Here is a 21,084-nt window from a genome sequence, read left to right as displayed (position 1 = left end):
GGCAAGATCGGGTACCCCCTCTGAAGTCTCATTCAGGGTTTGGGGATCAACAAGAAAAGAGGCTGGCAGGACTGGAGAACTGGTAGTTCAGTGCCAGTTACAGGAAGATTCCACAGGACAAACAGTGCTAAAATAAAATCTGTTCCATGCCACAGGAGAACAGTATTGTAATGGGTCCAGCATTGGTTGCATTATATTTTCAGTGTCTCCTTATCCAATAAAATGTCAGCGTACTTGCATCCACAGTATAAAACAATAGAAATTTTTTTATCAAAGGACACATTCAGGAAGGCATGTTTTGGGTAATTAGGATGGTCTCTTTAGAAAATTCTGTCCAAAAGAAACATGTCCACTGGCTGGGTAATGGCCTGGGGCTGATGCACCCCTTTTCTGTTCCCAAATGTTAATTGGACTAGAGCTATCTCTCATCCACTCTTTCCAAGCCATGGTGCTGATAAACAAAGACTATGAAGATAAAGTGATCTGAGAGACACTGGGTCACAAGCAATGACTAATTTCCCAAGGGATGTAAAGTGATATGAGCGCTTAATACAGTCTAGAAAAGAGGACCGTCCAGAGCAGGTTTTTCACAGTACAGACCATGTAATTCATGCTTAGGAACAGTCTCTCTGATTCTCTTTTGATAATGACTCGGCATTTCTGTTCTACTGTGTATATAATGACCTTATCATCAGCACCATGGACAGCACTCGGCGCATGGGCTCCTCAAACACTGTCCTTTTCTTTGGAAACCAAACCCAGCACAACACCTTCTGGATTCTTCCACTGGAAAAGCAAGGAAGAGAGTGTCTCCAGCTCAAATAAAACAGACCTGAGGCACTTAGACTTTAGCTGGACCCTCTGTTTATTACCTTGGTCTAAACAAGCAGCAGTAAAAGTGTAGTGATCCTGAAAAAGCCAGAAGTCCACACATGCACAGTTAAACTCCACACAGTGTTTACAGTATTTGTCTTAGTATCGTCACACGCTTCAAGGTGTGAAGCCACATTCCTCAACTATTTAAAACAAAGGTCTACAGGCTATTTGAAAGCGGACTGTCTAAAGACATTTAAAAACTTCAGCAAAGGGAAGCAAAACGACATTATTACCTGTATCCATGCCGCGCTGAATGACCTCACCTAAGTGGAAGGCAATATTAGTGTTCCTCAGGCCCGCCTCTCAGGAAACATGATTGGATTACCTGCACAGGCTTAGAGCACAAACTTCAACCCCATTTGATCCAGAGACTAGCAATCAACTCGCATACCATAAGAGTATTATACAAGTATGTTTTTTTTATACATTATACAAGTATGTTTTGGAACACACATATCCAATTTAATCACAGACTTAGGGGTTTAAAAATGTCTTTGATATCGTTTAGATAAACAGACAGCCCAGGATTTGGTGAACACAGGTTTAGTTAGACAGTAATAAAAGTTATATCCATGTAAACCTACATTCGTTTAGTTAACTTGGATGTCCATCAACTGCTGTTTTTACCGTGTGTTGAATTGAATGATCATTACTAAACGAAGATTTTTTTCTGTAGGCCCATTTCCCATTTAAAACCCAATGATCTGCTTTTGACGCTACGAAATTTTCCCACAGCGTTATACTGCCACCTACTGCTCATTCGCCATTACATTACACATAAAACAATAACTTTTACTTCGCTCTTATCTCCCTTTTTAAGTGAATTTTAAACACGACAATCGTGTACCTGTTATGGAAAGGACCATATAATATAAAAATATGTTGGTATCAATACATCACAATATTGAGCTTCAGCAAGAGCAGTTATATTTGTCATGGCCTCAGCCTACATTTAATACAAATTATAAATAAAATGTAACATAGATATATGTGGAAAACTTGACCATTAAAGCCCATGTTAGTGCCTAGATGTAACTTTACTCTTTGCCTTTATTCAGTATGTGTGGACCTATGAGACAATGTGAACCTATAGTGAAAACCTATAATGAAAGCACATCATTTTAGCTATTTATACTGTAATAGGTTTGGCAAACACTAAAGCCTTGCTGTTTGTTTTACTGGGGCCTATGTTTGGCTATAGTCTAATAAGAGACTAAGGGCAATTCCATCCAAAGTTGACTTTTTTGTCACATTCATAAGACGAATAAAATGCCACATAATTGTTTTATGATGCAAATTATGTTAGGCTACGACTGGTGGCATTTATTTTTATAGCTTTTAATCATTCTGCAAATAAAACAAAAATTCAGCAAGGTCTTTTGTGATTAGGCTATTATTTGTTATACATTTAAGAGTTTTTAGATTAATGTGTGGTTAGATAACTGGACTGTTTATCCAACCATGTTGTTGGTTGAGGGGGGTCCATGGGCACTGCTTGTGCAGAAGGTTCAGAATTTGGTGCTACACCCCTGCCTATGGCTATTCAATTACTCACTGCCCCTTTCTCCAGTCACCCCTCTGTCATTCTCTGTCAGTTTGAAACACTTTCAGCTCCCACACATTGACAGGATTGGTTCTTTAAATTTAGGAAAACTTAGCTGTCTGAATCCATGTTTATTTATTTTTATTTATTTTTTATTTTTTTTATAAAATGGAAATGCTCAGCCATAGCATTGGCTGCTTGCTCATTTTGCAGGGTAGATCTATTCTAAAGTATACAGTATAAGAGTACACTTTCTTTCAGTCTCCAGTTTAAATTTGTACTACGTTTGGAAAATGGAATGAAATCTTCCCGGGGCTGGGATCATATGTGCCTATAAGTTCATGGGTCTCTGCCCTAAGAGCTACATGTAAATGCCCAGATGAACATTAATCTTAATAAATGTGTGATAAATGTGCAAGACTCTACGGCAGAGAAAGAGAAAAGTTGATGAACAGCCTTACAGACATAAATATATACGAGCAGACTGTTAATGGGTGTATTTGGACTAAAATTCGCAGAGTTTCTGTAGAATAACAGGGCTGGGTTAAGGGGAGCTATGGAGGTGTGATGTACTTCATCTTTAACGGTAAATAAAGCACCAATAGAGACTCGGCTCTCTCTCCACGCCCTGTCCAACTCCACCAATGAACTTGGAGTTCCTCAACACCGCCTTTATTCTCAGACGCCCCTCATTCTCTGTTTAAAACCACAGGAATCTGCGTTTCGTCACATTTACTGGTGCTTTTCCAGTTTGACCGTGTGGACACTCCCAGTAAAGGAGCGTTGTGTGAGAGTTCAGTCACGCTCCAGCTGTCCCTAGGTTTATTTACTGATAACGGTAAGTAATGTTATGCCGGCGACTTAAAGAACCGGTCTCTCTTTTTAATGACATAAAGACTTATATTTCTACATGACATTCCCATTCGCTGTCCTTAGCTTTGTTAGCTTGCAACTGAAGCAGGGAGGTTGCTTTGTAAAACAGCTAGTAAGCTAGCAACTCACAGCATCGTTACAAATATAGCTCTCTCTCTTTAGCAACAATTTTAAAATGGATGTACTTTATAGAACACTTAATTTGTTAATCCATAAATACAACCTTGCTATGTAATTGTAACTTTAGATAAATTGTTAGTGTACTAATGTTAGGCTCAGACGAGGCTGCAACTCACTAGTTCTAATTTGTAGGTCCACCTTAAAAGATAGGCGCTAGAATGGGAATACTGCATCATTTAAGGTGGAACACAAAAATCGAAAAAGATGGCAGCTTAATGTCAGGTAGCAAACAAGTTTTCCGATCGACGATTAAGCTAGCTGTTTGGAACAGTTGACGCCACACGTCATGAAATGTAGTTTTTAAGTCAGCTTTTCCTCAAATGTGATCTCGTGAGCAAGCTAAGCTAGGTATCGCTAGTACTAGCTAACGTTAGCAAGTCCGTTAACATGCCTCATGACTCTGTCGTTTGAAAGGTGTGAGGGTTAGTTAATTATTAACAGCTACCTGGTTTTTCATCTTTTAGCTTAGAGTCAAGAACACTACTTCAAAGATAACACTAATGTTTCTTCAAAGAATTTAAGTATCGCTAACGTTATAGGACAGGTATTTTTCAACTCTTGACTGTGTGTTCACCACCTGGTGGACATAGCTAGTTACATTTGTTTAGTTGCAATTGTAGCTATTATTTTCATCATTCGTATACATTACTATGCTAAGCCAGTGTTCAGTGTCAATATTTTAAGTCTTAAGTCGTCTTAGTGTCTGTTAGGTGTAGTCAAATTTTAGGACGTCCATATTTTTTTTATCATTCTCTTTCTGAAATGGGTGAGTGGGAACTCTAACTGCAATAATGAACAGGTTGCTGTCTTTATATTTACTCTCAGACGTCACTGTATATTACATCACTCTTCCCTCACATACATCTTTTCAGTGTAGTGTTTTTAAACTAGTGAGTTTAAAATAGTTGTTTAGAGCAGATGGTTTTTTTTATTTATAGACATTTGAAAAATGGTAGCAAAACATCATCTTATCTCTATTCCAAATGATCAATCATTACATTTTTATGTCAAACAAGAGGTACATAGTATTGTACATATTTGGTTGGATTTAAACCATGGCCATAAATAAGTTAAAACCTTGCAATTTGTCAATGACCAAAGCCAGAGTAATTCAGCTATTTTTGCTGTGCAGTAAAAATGGCTGTCGCTTTCATTTCACAGAATAAAAAGTTTAGAAGTTGTACAGTTCAGGAGTTTAGACCAAGGTAACAGTGTTATGTTTATAACTGTCCCATTTGAAAATATTATTATTATTTTAATGAATCAGTGTTTTCCATATGGCATTTAGTCTCTTTAATACATTGAGAAGAATGATGAGATAAGGGAAATCACATTTTATGGTTTTCTTGTAGGTAGAAGAGGATGTCTGGAGATTTGCCACTGAACATCAATATTAAGGAACCACGATGGGATCAGGGCACATTTATGGGCAGAGCCCAGCATTTCTTCACAGTGACTGACCCTAGAAACGTTCTGCTGTCAAGTGAGGTTCTGGAGGATGCCAAAACCATTGTGGAGGATTACAGGTCAGCATGGATTAACTGGGGAAAAAAAATGGGCTTTTATGAGGAAACCTGACACTCAAACCATTCATTTTATTGAATACAGTAAGCCTGTGTCTATGTTAGTGGTGTGCTGAGTATGGATTTTTATGTCTGACTGCAGACCTTTGAGTATTCTTTTTAATTGAATATAAATACCAGCCAATGATGATTAATTTATCTGATATTTATTTTCCATTACAAAGAAATATACAAAGCTTGCGTTAGTGACTGTGGTTGTTGTATTCCATAACCACATCGTCAGTAATATTTATTTGTTATTTAATGGGCCTAATTGACATATAAGTTGTCTATTTAAATAATGATCAATTACAGTGACACATTAAACACAGTATAATTAATAATTTATAAATTTGCCACAATTATTGTGTATTAAGGTAGCAGCAGTGTTCAAATGCAGTTAGTACATCTCTAGGCTCTGTAGCACATGGGATTATTACAATTCAGTGATGGTGACTGGATTATATTTTGACATTTCATTTTCCTTTATAGAAATATTGGACTGAATTGGGGGTGTAACAAACTATATTTGAACTGATTCACAACACTGTTTATAGTTTGGTGTTCTTGTGATCTTTTGGACAAAAATGACATGAAGAAAAATTTAAGGACATGTTGTTACAAATGACACTAGAGCTTGTAGGCAAGAAGAATGCTGGACTAAGTTATGCATGCTTTAATCAATCTAAGTGATTAAAAATGCAGTTTTATGTGATGCCATGATGAAACAGAATGTCCTTTTTTTTTTTTTACTGTGCATTTTGACCTCACTATGATGCACATTGTCAAAAGTGTGTATTGTAGTCTCATAATGCATTGTTACACTCCTATACTGAATAATGGCTTTGAAACAGTTAGGGTTAGTTCTGTTATGATGTCTATCATTGCTTCAAGTTATGCACATGTGGTGATGTACTGTCTTGTGATTATAGTGTTGTGTGACTGTAGGCTGCAGGCTTGGGCATCTGTCTACATTATTTTAATAAGTGTTTACAAAATAGACAGAAAATGCACTTCATAAATTAATAAAAACAAAAAACATAGTTGTGTATCAAAGTGCTAGTAAAATAGTTGCTGCCTAGGCCTACTATGAAAGAACCTGATGGTGTTATGCACTGCTGTTGAAGTACTAAAATACTCTGTCCTCTTGTACAGGCAGGGTGTAGTGAAGCCTGGGCTGACCGAGGATCAATTATGGAGGGCCAAATACATCTACGACTCTGCTTTCCACCCAGACACGGGTGAGAAAATGCTGCTGGTTGGACGCATGTCTGCACAAGTGCCCATGAACATGACCATCACAGGTTGCATGCTCACATTCTATAGGTAAGGACAGTGTACACAACTCGTATATTATAACTGAAAATGTTATTTACTCATATACTCATATTTGTGACATATGGCCGATTAGGAGTGATTTATGCTTTATGCTTCAAACCGTACAGGACATAGAGAGAGAATTAATCCTTGCAGATCTGGCAGAAATATTACTGCTCAGCTCTGAGTCATTCACACATGAGTCACACTGGAAGAAGCTTCTCATCCACTTTTTTTTTTTTTTTTTTTTTTTTTTTTTTTTGAATGCAGTGTTCTTTTTCCTGGGTTTTGTCAACATGTTTCTTTGTAATTTCAACAATGTCTTCTATTACTGGTAGAAATCTTAATTTTAAATTAAGTTTTAGTGGTTGTAAGTTATTTGCAAAAACAATAAGTTACCAAACTTCTTTTCTGCTGGTTTGTTTTTCTGTGTAATTATTCCACATTAAATTGTGTATCACTTTCCTATTTCTTGTAGGACAACCCCAGCAGTTGTGTTCTGGCAGTGGGTCAACCAGTCCTTCAATGCTATTGTCAACTACACAAACCGCAGTGGAGATGCACCTATCACTGTAAAGTAAGAAAAAACGACATTTACATTTTCTAGGGTGATGGCTAATTTTGCAACTCTCACAGTAAGTAAGTGTTGCTGAAAAAGCAATACATTGCTATAATTTTGTGACCATTCAATTGACACCTGTGGGGTACTTCAAAATCATAATGTTAAACATGCCATTTAATCCCCTTTTTAACAATATTTCTACAGACAAGTACACACACGTTTGCGGTCAAACTTTCCTTGGCATGTAAATGCATGTTTAATGGTCTTTAGGTATGTTGTAAAATTATAGATGGTATTTGATGTAGGGAGTTTTAAAAGCAACAAAGAGCCATCAAGCTTTAATTGGTGTTTGAGAGTACATTGCAAACTCAAATAGGGCATAATATCCATTTGATAAATTTTGAAATATTTAATTGAGCTTCACTTTTTTTGATTATGGTGATAACTGTCTTTTTTGATTCTTGAATAGTTTTTACCCACTTGAAGTTTAAGTTTCCCCCACGCACCAAACTCTTTTCCCTCTGCCCAGTTCCTGAGCTGAGCTGATTTTCCACACTATTGTTTTGAAATTTTTGGGTTTTGACAGTTTGGAGACGGGGCAGGGCCATTTTTGCTCAGTGAATGCTATTGGCTTATGTCTCCTGGTTCTGTGGCTTATATTTTCCACCAGGTGTTTTTGTGCCCTCTACTTTTGACACTGATGGGATGCCATAGTTTACATCATCAGCACTATTAGTATTGCTCTAATGAGTGTGTGTATGTGCATATTCACAACTTTCTGGTCTTTTTGCAGTCAACTAGGAGCAGCCTACGTCAGTGCCACTACTGGAGCTGTAATCACTGCTCTTGGCCTTAAATCACTAACCAAGGTGAACTTTACTTTTCATATCACAATACAGTAACACTTAAGTTTCTTGCTGTGTGCGATTCTTTCTCTTAAAGCCTTTTTAAGCTGTCCTCAGTAAAGCATTATTTTATGTGGACCTTTTGTTAAATCCCTTGGTCACTCAATTTAATAATTGCCTTCTAATAACTGTCTATGTAATATTTAAGGAGGTTTTCTGCTGTCATGTTTTAGTTGGACAATGTATTAAACATTTGGCTTATGTAATGTCAAGTCTGCTAAAGAACCACTCAGAAATTAGCAGCAGCAAACATTGGTGCATTTAATTACCATTAAACTGCATTACACTGCACTGCACTGTATATACTTATTCCAGGGTAGGTCTTTAGTAAGGTTTTAAACTCCATCGTATTGCTGTACTTGCTAAATGTGCATTTTAAAAATGTAAACTTTGTCAGTTATCTTTTGAGAAGTGTCTTAACATGGGTAACATCATTTGGATAAAATTGTTTGGTTGGTGCTTCTTAGGATCAGTGTATACTGAAAATAGATACATTTTTAGCCTAATGAAGTAAATTGCTGTAATCCATAACATATTTGGGGCTGGTTAGTCATGCATCCATATTAAAAATAGACTAAATGGCCCTTTTCCACCAAAATAATTTTTTTCCTGTAGATTCTTAGAGCTTTGGTGTGAACCAGCATGCGTTTCCACTAGTTTTGATGGGATGTATCAGATCCGAGTGATTTTTGATACATATGTGGAAATGATGCAGAGGTCTGTTTGTTAAAGTTTTGAGTATTTCTATATGGTTCCAGGGCTGTCCTGCTAAGCTTGGGAACAACAAAAAAAGTAGCCTTAAATATGTCAAACTGACCACAATCACAGAAAACACAGGCACCTGATTTTATTTTCTTGCAGTTTACTTTTCAAATCAGGAATCAGATAATCATCCTTTCTTCCATTTTACTCATTTAAAACTAAAAGGTATAGCAACCCATCAGGAACCCCATAGGAAACCCACGCGGACACACCAAACTCCTCACAGAGTGTCACCTGTAGCGGGACTTGAACCCACAACCTCCAGGTCTCTGGAGCCTCCTGCGCCACCACGCACAACTAAGATTATTGTTTCAAAAAGGACTAGGCTTAATTCTTGCCCATGAAACCAGCTCTTGTCTATGAATAATAAATGGAATTATCTGTATCAGCAGTGTATTAGCTTGATCCAATGCACACAGCTAAAACCTAAGCATTTACCTGAACATTTGTGAAATAATGCTGCAGTAAGCACTAATGTTTCATATTTCAAGTGTTACTAAAATTGCGTCATCTGCCTCCAGCATCTGCCAGCTATAATTGGTCGGTTTGTTCCATTTGCTGCAGTGGCAGCAGCCAACTGTATCAACATTCCCTTCATGAGACAAAGGTAAGGGTTATTCCATAAGCAGCATTTACATCCAGCAGCAAAGGAACAATACTCACTTGCTCTTTTTGCCTTCTCATAGAGAACTGAAATATGGTATCCCTGTAACTGATGAAGAGGACAATCGCCTGGGAGAATCTGCCAATGCTGCCCGGCAGGCCATTGCACAGGTGGTGGTGTCTCGAATTGGCATGGCAGTACCAGCAATGGGTAAGGGTGTAAAATGCTTTAACCCCGTAGGAAAATAATTTGACACTAATATTGTATTCAGTATAGACCAAACAAGTAACACTTGATCCAGAGTTCATCATGGCCAATGAAAGATTAAAGCCCGGATTGTGAAATGGAACTGATCTTTTCTAGGGTTAGGTCTCGTGGTAAAGAATGTAAGTGAGGTATTTAATTTAGTTGAATATGAAAGTGAATTAGTTAACAAGCATGACTGCATTTCTTTGACTGAGAACAGTAACATCATCTAATATTTACGAGCAGTCAAAATTTACATTCCACTTACACAGGCTGATTATTTGTCATTGGCCTCTTTGTCTTGAGTTGTCCATTCTTCATTTTGACTGTTGGCACTTCTAAAATTACTGATTGTGGCTTTAATTGCAGACTAATAAAGACACAGCTAATGTGCTACTTGTAATTTGTCATATTCTTTCTGTTATTAAAGGGAAGTACGATTCCATAATTTGCTCCTTTCCAGTCTGTGTTTACAAAGCTCCAGTGTCTGTAAATTTCTGTATGCTCTCACTGCTTATGGGAAGGGAGATTTGTATATTTCTCTATTCCTGCTCCATAGATGGGGAAATATTGACTTATTTTTGCTGTTTTCGATTAGTTACGGTGGAATTTGTCAAGTTACAAATGAGTTTCCGTGTTAATTCAGTGATTAAAAATTTACAGACACACTTCAGCCATGCACAAACGTTAGTTTTTCTTCTCAAACATACCACTCAATCTTTAAAGATGTGGAGATAAACAACACAGAGAGAATTGCGTTTCCCCACAATCGTAGATGTCCCTTTTTAATAAGAAGGTGATGTAAAGTGACGATTTCTCAGGTGTACATTTCTGTTTGTGTTCTCTTTACAGCTATTCCACCAGTTATCATGAATGCCTTAGAGAAAAAAGCCTTCATGAAGGTAAAGTATCAAGCTAGAACATAGCATTCCTGTGGTTGGTTCTGTAAATTGTATATTTATAAAATATGAATGCACCTCAGCTTTAACTCTCTCTCCTTCCACAGCGCTTCCCTGTGCTTAATGCACCAGTGCAGGTCGGGCTTGTTGGATTATGGTAAGTTCCACTTAAAGTAACGTTGGAACTGTGTACTAAGATTGTTTCTGTTATAGCTGATGAATATCTGTGTTTTTCTCTACTCTCACAGTTTGGTTTTTGCCACTCCATTGTGCTGTGCCCTTTTCCCACAAAAGAGGTTAGTTCATATATTTTCATCCATTCTTAACTAGGTTCTGTGTCGACTGGTGGATTGTAACAATGCATGTATGTCTCTGTATATGCAGCTCCATGAAGGTGAGCAGTCTGGAGCCTGAGCTGCAAGAGAGTATACGAAAGAGCAGTCCTCATACCACCATTGTTTATTTCAACAAAGGGCTGTAGAGGTTGTGCTCTCCCAGTCCATACTGCTGCACTCTGCTACATTGGATTTTAGTGGGCACAAATTGAAGGGTAAATATATTTATTATATTGTTTTTTTTTCTCATCTGAAATAGATGTCTCTAGTGTTGCTTTGCTCTGTGCAATCTATTTAGCTTCCCTGAAGATATTATGCAACCCTGTTTCAGTATACCTGTACAACATATGGAACGAGATGCTTAGTTTGAATTAGTAATGTAACGTGGTTGTTGGAGTCATCTTTTGGGGTTAAGGGTTCCTTGATATGACTGCTGCTTTGATATGTAATCACACCTTCATATATATTTAGTCTTTTTTTTTTGTAGCTTATTATATTGTGAATGTGTAATTTTTTTTCCTCACCATGAACCTATTTATTGTTTATTTATTTTTGTTTTTCACAAAAATACTTGAGCTGTTTTTTTAAAAGCTTAGCCAAACACTTATGTACTATTGTTGGAGCACTCTCTCAAAGCTAATGAGCAAAATATGGTTTATAAAATCAATTTCACCTCTTAGGATTAATGTAACTGGTGTAAATTGTTTCATCTGATAAACCTGTTTATGTGCCATTAAAGTGCACTTAACTCTCACATTAAGACACTATAGGCCTCGTTTGAAAGCAAATCTAATAATTGTACTTAACTGTCACTGGCCCTTCATTGGCTGATGTTTATAGGGTGCAGTAAGTTAGTGTTTGTATCTAAGCTTCGAGCCTTATGTGGTCTGACAGAAGTAAAATGATACACGCACATATCAACTGTTAAATTAATTATAGGTGAAGTTTGTAATGTGTATAGTTTTTCCAGAACCTGTTTGGGAATAAGAGAGAGAGAAGAGAATATATTAAAGGCACAATAAGGTTTTTGTTGTTGTGGTTTTTTTTTTGTTTTTTTGTTTTAGCCCCCTTTTTTCCTGTCTTTTAACTTCCCCCACACATGCACAATTTTTGTTTGTCAGTTTATTAACACTGTTACTATGGTATATGCATTAGTGCTAGTTGAATTGGAAGGAGACCATTTGTAGATTTTAGCAGTGATATTTCCCTTCGCTGTACAGCAAATCCTATTACCATTCAATGCCATTCATGTCTTTTGATTGGATGAATTTAATGGAACATTCTAGTTATTTAACGTTTATACAGGGTCTGTGATTATAAATATCATATAAAGATACAAATAAATGTAATACATTTTACTGAAATTTATATTTGTTCAAAAGATACAGCCCAGATAGTTGCTCCATTTTACTGTTCATATACTGTCACCCATTATTGCTTTAATAAGCAATAACGAATGTAAGGTAATATTATTTATTTGTAAAACTTATATTTCTTGCCGTTAGAAGAATGTTGTACCAAAAATATGATCATTGATCTAATAGACAGTCTTGTAAATTTCTTAACTAAGTCTAAGAAAATTGTTATAACTAGAGCAAAATGATCAAATCTACATTTCTAGAAGTGTTGTTGTGAGGTGACAATGTGTTTTGTGTTGTTGTGTATATAACATTTCATTTTTCCTCACCACCTGAAACATACTGTAGATATGTCATGAAGAATGTAATTAAAACACGTTGAACTTTGTTTTATGGCCACACAGAGAGACACAAAGATTTCCTTTTGCTGCACAATGACTTGTGTGATTCACTTCCTGAGTTGATACTGCAAATCACACCTTCTTTTAATTAAATGAATGTTCTGTATATTATGCAAAACTCATGTCTTTGAAACAGATAGAAAATTGTTAGATTTGCAGTTTTATTTTTGAATATTGTTCTAAATGGGACAGGCACAGGAGCCTAACTGTGGATCATGCAATATGGTTGGAAAATGCCCAGCATCTGACATTAGGGCTGACCCCCCCCACCATCCCTGTTCACACTAGCAGGCGACAAAACAAGCGTCCAGTTGTTTCCTATGGAAGAATGCGATTTGTAGCCTTGATTCAGCAGCAAGCAACAAATTTAGCCAAATTAGTTATGACACGGTAATGCACCATTTTAAGTGATTGACTGTGAGAAATTCTTTGAACTGATCATAGACACAAGGTCTGAAGTTCAGCCAGCTTCTTCTCTTTGATCCGCCCCCCACCCCAAGACAACAGGAGCGGCGTCGACACACCCACAAGAGACAAACTTGGGGCGACATAATAGAGTTGTTAAAGTTCCTACACTGACAGAATTTTATAACAATTTAACTCCACATTTAGAGCCATTTATAGACTTAAAATAAAACTATACATTGTCACTAAACACTAAATAGTAACAAGTTTTATTACCTGCATGATCTCATTTTATGGGTTGCTGGCCTTAAGGAGGCACAAGTTGTCTCAGTGAGAATTCCCATCTAGACCCACAATGTTGGCATGCAACTCAGTTCTGTCCATATCATTTCAAAGTTTTATAACACGCGCGCGCACACAACTAGTTAGGAACAAAGAAATACAAGGAAAAGCGTCACTGTTTTGCATACCTTATATATGTTACTTTATATCCCGAGAAAAGCACATATTTGGGCTTTAAACTTTCATGGTCTTTAGCCATTTAAATGCAGTTTGAATTGTCACAGTTCTTCTCTCCTAAAAGTTCATGAAGGAATTTATTTTTTTTGTGTGTGTCATGTACTTTTCCATTTCTACATGTATGGATAATGCAAAGGCTTTTCAATTTTTAAAATGCCTGTAAATCCCTTAACAGTACTGGTGCTCCCCCACCCTTCCTCCTGCGTTTTGTATCCTATTCCATTTTCTTACCTGTGTTATATCTGTTTGTGTGACAATATAATAAAGATTTTAAATGATGAGTCACTCGTTTAGGTGTAACGATTTTGTCAGTATTAAAGTGTGCTGATGTAGTACAAATAAAATTTTAAAGCTGAAATGGCACTCCCTGATTTCTTGTATTAGTGCCATTTCCTTAGTGTTAGTTCTGTAGTAGACAAAAGGAACTCGTGAACAAAAACTTTTTACATCAAATTAAGGACCCTGTTAAAAAATTATATAAAATTATATATCCTATATTTAAAAAACTGAAAAATACCTGGCTTATACATTGTCAACTGTAGTTCCTCTACTATAAATTTCACTTAAGTCTCAACTAGCATGTTATGCCCTGATTTAATCAAATTCATCAAGAGCGCAAGAAATTGCTATCAATATGAAAACAGTGAGCACTATAATCTCTAAACAGCTGGAAAAACAGATCAACTTCCCAGTAACTGCCAATAATAATTCTCTTAAATACTTTGCAAAAATCTCCATTCACCATTCAGCCATTCACAAAAGCATGGAAATACAAATAATTGCCTAAGCTACAGTCCATTTATAATATCATCAGTCAAAAAGGTCTAGGTACAAATGTTGGCAGAACATGAATATTCTCATGCTTGTCATAAAGCCTCAGGATTTATGTTTAACCCACTGATACACCCTAGATAATTATACCCTGTAATACAGCTCTGTTGTCAAATCCTGCAATATGTCAGCTAACTGCAAATTGATTAAAAGAGGAAATCCTTATTCAATTTCCAATTCATTACAATAAAAACATGAATAATGGATATTTCGTCTATTTAATAAACTTATTTAAATAATCTCACATGGTTGAAACCTAATTTAATCGCTGACAAATGAAAAACATATCTCAAAGAAAAATGTCTTTACAGGAAAAAGAAATATCTTATCTATATTTTTTTACACAACATGAAGGACAGCTGCCATGTTCAAATGATGTAGTAAACTAAAAACTGACAAAAATGTGAATACATTGTTTTTCATTGAACAACGTTGATATTCGGTTGAAACGCCAAACACAATTAAACATTGAGCAGATCAATAAGAAGAAATCAGTCAATAAGCAAATACTTCACATCACGGCAACATCTGTTGTTAGTGTGTCACTCATGGCGTTCTGGAGCATATGTCCTTAGTTTCTAAAAATATGCCTAAGAATGCTGCTCAATAGCTGGCAAAACATTCTCCCAATGAAATCACATTTTTATACTTGTGTAGGCTAAATCAAAGCTTGTAAAAATGGGTTGACTGCCACTTAACACAAAGAAACATCACATTGCTTTATATTTGCTGTTATTTATTGTTGTGAATGACATACTTCACCAGATTCAGAACTTTTAGATGTCCACTGATCAAAAATTGGTGAGCAGGAATGAATGTGTAAAGCTTCAAATCTGCTCTCTCACTGAGGAGTTTTGAGTCAGACTGTCATTAAAACACAAACACAACCCGTCACTAGCCCAGCAGCAGACAGCCAGCAGCACCTGACTCAGTGAAGAACAGCATAATACAACATACATCTGCTTCTATTGCAGAACCAACTGCCAAGCAGTAAGAGCTTTAAAGTACCTGAATGGAAACTATTTAACGAAAAAAAATAAAGTTCCTGCAACAAGGCATGATTTAGTCCTGAAAATTATTCTCTATAACCAAGAGTTTAACACAGCCTGAGCTTTCCTTTATATTCACAGCATTTAGTAAAGAAAATGTGCAAATACTTAATTTGTTCTTTCTAACATTTTTAGTTACTTGGAATCTGCATTATAATACATTTATTACTAACATTATTATTATTACATCTATATCAGTTAGAATACCAAAGCAAGTCTAGTTTTCCACCACAATATTCTTAGCCGCCTCCAAAACAGATTCATTGGTGACTTTGTCACCAAACTCCTTCTCTCTGTGTTCGAGCAGAATTCCCTGCAATTGCAAAAAATACATGATTACATTAGCAAGAATATAATACATTATTGTATTGGTTTAATACAGACTTAAGAGAATTACAAATATTACCCTTTTATGTCATAAGTGTAACTTGTAAGGTTTATACATTTGAACCATTGAAATCACCTGCTTGCCAGATCCAATGACAAAAACCCCACCCAGCATGAAGCCCTCTCCGTTCATATTGCCCTGGTAACCAGACTTCCAAGCTCTAATGAAGTTCTGCCAAACTCCTAGACGAATGAAGCCAAGGCCACCCATTTTCCTCTGGAGTGGTCCATAGAAAGCTTTCTATAAATAAATATAAGCATTTTAGTGCACATACATTTTCGTCACAATACCTATAAAGACTTTCTCCACAAAATCATGCATGAAATGTCACTTTTTTTTATTGACTTCTGTTAAAAAATATTTTAAAAAGGTGCACTATCCAAGATTTTACTCATTCATATATCAAATGACTCGTTTCAATATAAACGTGTAGTTGAATTAAGGCGTCCTGAGCAGCTCTGCTTTGTTGTTTTCAAGGCCTCGTTTTCACCCTTGGTACAGCTTTTGTTCCCACACTGTTGAAACTTGGGTCCTTCCTACATTTGGTTTGCCCTCCCAACAAGTCCATCACTGACAACAAAGCTTCCTCTAAGCAAGATGGTGAGCTCCACTACCAAATATTCAGGACAACACATCAATTCACATGTTCCTACAGCCAGTAATACAGAGTGACAAAACCAGAATCCACATTGTACTGGCTTTTCCAATATGGAGAACAAGTTCTGTTAAAAGGCTCCAACAGGAATCTGTACTCATAGTCATTCTCCTAGAAACCCTCTCCTGGGTCAGTGGCTCCTATCCTGGCTGATGTGGTGTGATGGCGCACTGGGAAATACTACTTCCTCTTCTCTAACTCACATCATCAGGTAAACTCCTGCTTAACTCACTGCTGGGTTGCAACTGTTGGACTGGGAGAGTGTGTTTCTTTTATCCTCCTCAAGTGCTGCTGCAGTTACACACTGTGTAAAGCAAAATCCTAAAATTAGCATCCTATTCATCAGTCCCTTATTCAGATTTCCCATTCCACCTTAAAAGCTCATTTACATACATTAATAGGCTAAGGTTATCACACTGTGTTGTTTTTTTCCCATTCAGGGTGTTTATACAGCATTTTATTTAGTGTTTTCATTGTTATTTACCTTTATTAGTGGTAAAACACAATGTTTACTGGCACTATTTAAGGTGGATCAGAAAATGAAAATGAGATGCTAACTACTGCAATTCTCTCTCACACCGTTACTGCCCTGAGTCCAAACAATGAGGCCAATGAGGAACACACCCTGGAGGAGGCGCCAGTCTTTCACAGGGCAACACACACTCACACATTTTCATTCAATAGTCGTTCATTTCAGAGTAGTGACTTACATTAGTGTCCCAAGGGTCTGCCCATTTGACTGATGTGTAATATGTAAACAGTGCGTAAACAACTTATAAGAACTGCAGCAGACTGTATGCACAATCCAACGATCTCCCTGTGATGGTGTATTGTGGAAAGATTCTTATCGTTTACAATCTAATATCATATCACACACCCCTAACCTTAGGTGTTACAAATATTATAAGCTTGGATTGAGTGAGTGTGACATTTTAACACGATTGGAGGTGTGGTTGAGGCAGGAAGTGGCTGAGGCTAAAAAGAAGGGCATTGAATACTTGTTTATGTTTGGCTCTGAAATGCTTGTGCGACCTCTGCTGGCAAAAGCTTGGTAAGTGCACCTTTTAAACTTGATTGAAAACATGAATAACCTTTTCATCCAGAAAAATGTCCCCATCAAAGTGGGGTCTGAAATCCTGAATCTCTGTACCGATGTCCTCTTTGACAATGGCATACAGAGGGACCCCAAGCTGGTCCAGCTGGGGCTTCAGAGAGGACAGCTCAGAGGCCTCCTGCAAGGACACAACACCATCAGTTAAATCACCAAAAAGCATGCTCTTTACTGAATTTTAATACAGGAGAGTGTATTAATGTTACCTCTCTGCACAAAAATCATCCAGGTCTCCGTACAGCCATGATCACTGCACCAGAGTTCTCCCACAGAGTTCGAGCTTTAAATGTCTTCTCATCTACATGCAGTGAAAACCATTCGTCAATTAAAGCTATACATTTGTTTTTGTCTTAGGTTCATTGTCCTTCAAGGAACAGCTACCATAAATGAATGAAGCTGTGAAGTTTTTACTGACCTCCTAGAGTGTTTCTGAGGTCAGCATCACCCAGGTACTCTAAAGTGGCATGTTCAGGCTTGGTCAGGAAAAAATCAGTATTGGCAAGAATTATGCCTGCAATGGCAGCACCTATAGCCCCAAGGCCCAGGGACCACATCCCCATGGCAAGTGTCTCCCCCTCCAACACTGAAAGTGATGCTGCAGTAGTACAACAGAAAAAGAAGGTTACATAAATACCTTTTAACCTGTCAGTAAAGGATTGACATACAGGCATCCTGATTTCCACCTCATTTTATGCCCTCACACTCCTCCCTGCTTAGGCGGAGGAAAAAAACTGTAGAGATGCCTGTAGCAGTACCTTTGGATTCATGGGTGATGGACTGGCTGTTCTTGCCCCTCTCCGATGGTTGTTGATTTGTTGAATAAGCACGAATGCTGACACAACTATAGGAAACTGGTGATTTTAAGCATGGTTTAAACCTTAAAAAGATTTGTGCCTCATCCTTAGGGTGAAGGTGATTTCTTAAAAGCACAGGTCTCTTATATGGGGCAGGCCTTACTGGCCACTGGGGCAACACTTCAAAATTGCTGATATTGTACAATCCTGTCATAACAGCACTTTTCACGCAAGGGATAGAGTTTCCTCTTTCCAATAACAGATATTCGCTTGAGATATACTTTTATAAAGACCATTTCTGACATCCACAGTTTTAGCAGCTTGTTCTTTATCAGGTAAAATCATACGTGGAGAAAGCACTAGAAAGGAAAAGAAGAATTATCTCTAAGTGTAAGATCATGAATTCCAAAATCTGTTTAAATACAAGCAACAAACAAATACAGGAAGCACTTGTGACAAAATCTATGCACTGTAGGAACATGGGCCTACATTATCCATTATCTGTATATATGCTTTATTAAGGGTAAATCCGTAACTGGGTAATTGTAACCGCAAGCCAATTTTAACTAGTTAATTGTCTGTTTCCATTTAGACAGATCAATACAATGTATACTGTGATCATGTATACTGTATATCATGGATTTGTCTACTTATAAATTATAAAATATCAGGTTACCATTTTCTGAAGTCAATGTACAATGTGGCCAATAACATTAAAGACTAAATGAATAGTTATAATTCCTCTCCTTTTCTAGATTGACTAGTGTTTTAGATACAGTTAACAAATAAAATTATTTGCTATTATAAAATGTAATAAAGCGGAAGTAAAGGAAAATTAAACTCTAATCAGAGATCAGTTTTATAGGGTTTTAATTTAGTGAAAGGAAGCAGTGTCACAGTTGAGGGAACACTGTCCTGTTAAATTGCCACTTTAGTCTGTGCAGCCTGTTCAAATGTAAAAATGAAGCTTTAAGTGTACACGAGAGAAAGACAAATGATATCACAAATGACCAGGCGCTGGAGCTACCCTCTGTCTGCTGTGCACACATTCACCCTTTATTTAGCTATATTTTCAACGTTTTAACTGTGTGCTGGTTTAAAAACAGTGTAACAAGCGTGAGCGAACGTTAGCTATCACTAGCTACCAACTTCTCTACTCGTTTAGCTACAAACAGCTAACGACAGCTAAACACCCTACAAGGAACCTTGCCAGCTTTAGTCTGGTCTAGCCAGATGTTTCGAAGTCGTTTTGAGATTAGTACGTCAGACATTTAGAGCTCGATTTAAAGCAGGGAACAAAGTCCAGTCAGACTCTCCGAATTACTAACGTTACACAAAAATCTGCACGCAGAAACACCAAAATACCTTCCCTCCACCGCTAAAGTATAAATACTCACTGAGAGTCAGTTTCTCTTGTAACTCTTGAGTCACTAAATGTAGTTGCACTCCCCCTCTCTTCGGAGATTATGTAAAGCTATTTTGAAAACAGACTCGACTATTGGATTCCCGAATCGTCGATGATTGCTGCCGACCGGAGCCAAGAGGGGCGGGGTTTTGGAGGAGGAGCCTAGTCACAATTTGCATCAGGCACTGAAATGTTTTCTAATGCCACTGCTAATGTTTTCACAGGTCAGTTGGACTTCTGGACCTCCAAGAGACGGGTTAAACCCGGAGGTGGGGAAATGAGACACAGACGTACTGCCGTTTTCCCTCTTTATGCAGAAGGGTGCAGTGCACAAGAATACGTTTTTAAAAATATTAGGCTTGATATGTGACGGGACTAATCCTCCGTCACCTAAATCTTCCTAATGCTCTGCCCACACCAGCCACCACACACCCAGCCCAAAACACTAGAACACAACACAGCAAATTAACCCCAACAAGACTTTAAACGCCCAAAAGACCCCACGATGAGCCCCAGCTCGGACCGCACGTTCCTTAAAACCTCAGACTTTAGAGTGGCGAATGCAAATAATGATTGACAGGGCCACAAGCGCACCGATTTAATAATGGAGATATAGGTGAACAGATGAAGAATGATTTTTTATTTGCACTCCAAAAGGTAATTCACCTGTTTGAACGTGCACCCAATGTTGACATATGCGTTCAAACTGTGGAAACACAGCTTAAATAATCTCCATAGAAAAGCATAAAAGTAAACAGGACACTGCAGCATCTGCTCAATGTCTTGTGAGCTGAAGAGTCCCCAGCGAAAAGGGTTACACAGTAGTGATGTGTAGGTCGCGAACGAAACGGTTCAAAGAGCCGGCTCTTGTAAGTGAACGATAAGAGCCGGTTCCCGTATAAGACCGAGCCATTTTTTTCTAAGGCTTGCCATTCAACCAATCAGAGAACAACAAGCAAGCTCCAAACTTCCAACACTCCAACCCTCCGAGCTGAGACACTTGGTTTTCCTGAATGCCAATCTGCCTTCCAAAAAATAGTTGAAGAAAATGTTAAATCAGTTAAATGTTTGTTGACAGCTGTGGTTGTTTTAATCACTACCATTGAATGCTGCTGTTTTGCACTTTGCAGAGTATTTGTTTATTTTATTACCCAGAAATGGATGAATATTTAATTTAATAAACTATTTTGTAATACCTACATTTTGGGTTCCATTGGCTGTATTTCAGAGTTTACAAGTGATTTTTTATTAAGGTGTTTAAATAAAAATCCAGTTATTTATACAATTGAATGTGTGAGTGCAATCAGTGAGTTATTACAAGACAGACATAAAAACAATTGGCCATTGCAACACTATTATTTTTAATATTGAACAATAATATTTTGTCCATATAGTCATGTAAAATGTAGGTAATATTGCTCTGTACCAGTGGAAATAAGTGGTAAAACAAAGAGCCATTTAAAAGAGCCGGCTCCCCAAAAAGAGCCGAAATTCCCATCACTAT

General features: G+C 37.3%; 2 protein-coding genes across 3 annotated transcripts; one reads left to right on the top strand and one right to left on the bottom strand.

Annotated features, from left to right (window-relative positions):
• Positions 1 to 3,113: 3,113 nt before the first annotated feature.
• On the top strand, positions 3,114 to 13,621 carry sfxn3 (sideroflexin 3). Its single transcript, XM_066679410.1, has 11 exons — positions 3,114 to 3,257; positions 4,825 to 4,998; positions 6,190 to 6,360; positions 6,830 to 6,928; positions 7,707 to 7,782; positions 9,102 to 9,187; positions 9,267 to 9,394; positions 10,283 to 10,332; positions 10,437 to 10,486; positions 10,578 to 10,625; positions 10,714 to 13,621. The coding sequence occupies exons 2-11, from the start codon at positions 4,835 to 4,837 to the stop codon at positions 10,808 to 10,810; spliced, it is 969 nt and encodes a 322-aa protein (XP_066535507.1). The 5' UTR covers positions 3,114 to 3,257; positions 4,825 to 4,834; the 3' UTR covers positions 10,811 to 13,621.
• A 790-nt stretch (positions 13,622 to 14,411) lies between these two features.
• On the bottom strand, positions 14,412 to 19,705 carry selenou1a (selenoprotein U 1a). Of its 2 annotated transcripts, XM_066679071.1 has the most exons (7): positions 19,573 to 19,698; positions 18,137 to 18,534; positions 17,797 to 17,976; positions 17,588 to 17,679; positions 17,362 to 17,502; positions 15,691 to 15,855; positions 14,412 to 15,540 (listed from the first exon to the last, which is right to left on the bottom strand). In XM_066679071.1, the coding sequence occupies exons 2-7, from the start codon at positions 18,387 to 18,389 to the stop codon at positions 15,445 to 15,447; spliced, it is 927 nt and encodes a 308-aa protein (XP_066535168.1). In that variant the 5' UTR covers positions 18,390 to 18,534; positions 19,573 to 19,698; the 3' UTR covers positions 14,412 to 15,444. The 2 variants fall into 2 exon arrangements, with proteins under 2 accessions (XP_066535168.1, XP_066535169.1); XM_066679072.1 differs by lacking the exon at positions 18,137 to 18,534 and having other exon boundaries at positions 14,413 to 15,540; positions 19,573 to 19,705.
• Positions 19,706 to 21,084: the final 1,379 nt, after the last annotated feature.

The sequence above is a fragment of the Hoplias malabaricus genome, chromosome 8 (genome assembly GCF_029633855.1).
Source record: "Hoplias malabaricus isolate fHopMal1 chromosome 8, fHopMal1.hap1, whole genome shotgun sequence".
Taxonomy (NCBI): Eukaryota; Metazoa; Chordata; class Actinopteri; order Characiformes; family Erythrinidae; genus Hoplias; species Hoplias malabaricus.
This window is presented reverse-complemented; position numbering and strand designations above follow the sequence as displayed.

Bases quoted from the DNA above. Each gene is read 5' to 3' on its own strand.
- sfxn3 (XM_066679410.1), top strand. From the start codon at position 4,835: ATGTCTGGAGATTTGCCACTGAACATCAATATTAAGGAACCACGATGG. The intron at 6,361-6,829 runs GTAAGGACAGTG...TATTTCTTGTAG, and splicing joins TGCATGCTCACATTCTATAG to GACAACCCCAGCAGTTGTGT. The intron at 6,929-7,706 runs GTAAGAAAAAAC...GTCTTTTTGCAG, and splicing joins GATGCACCTATCACTGTAAA to TCAACTAGGAGCAGCCTACG.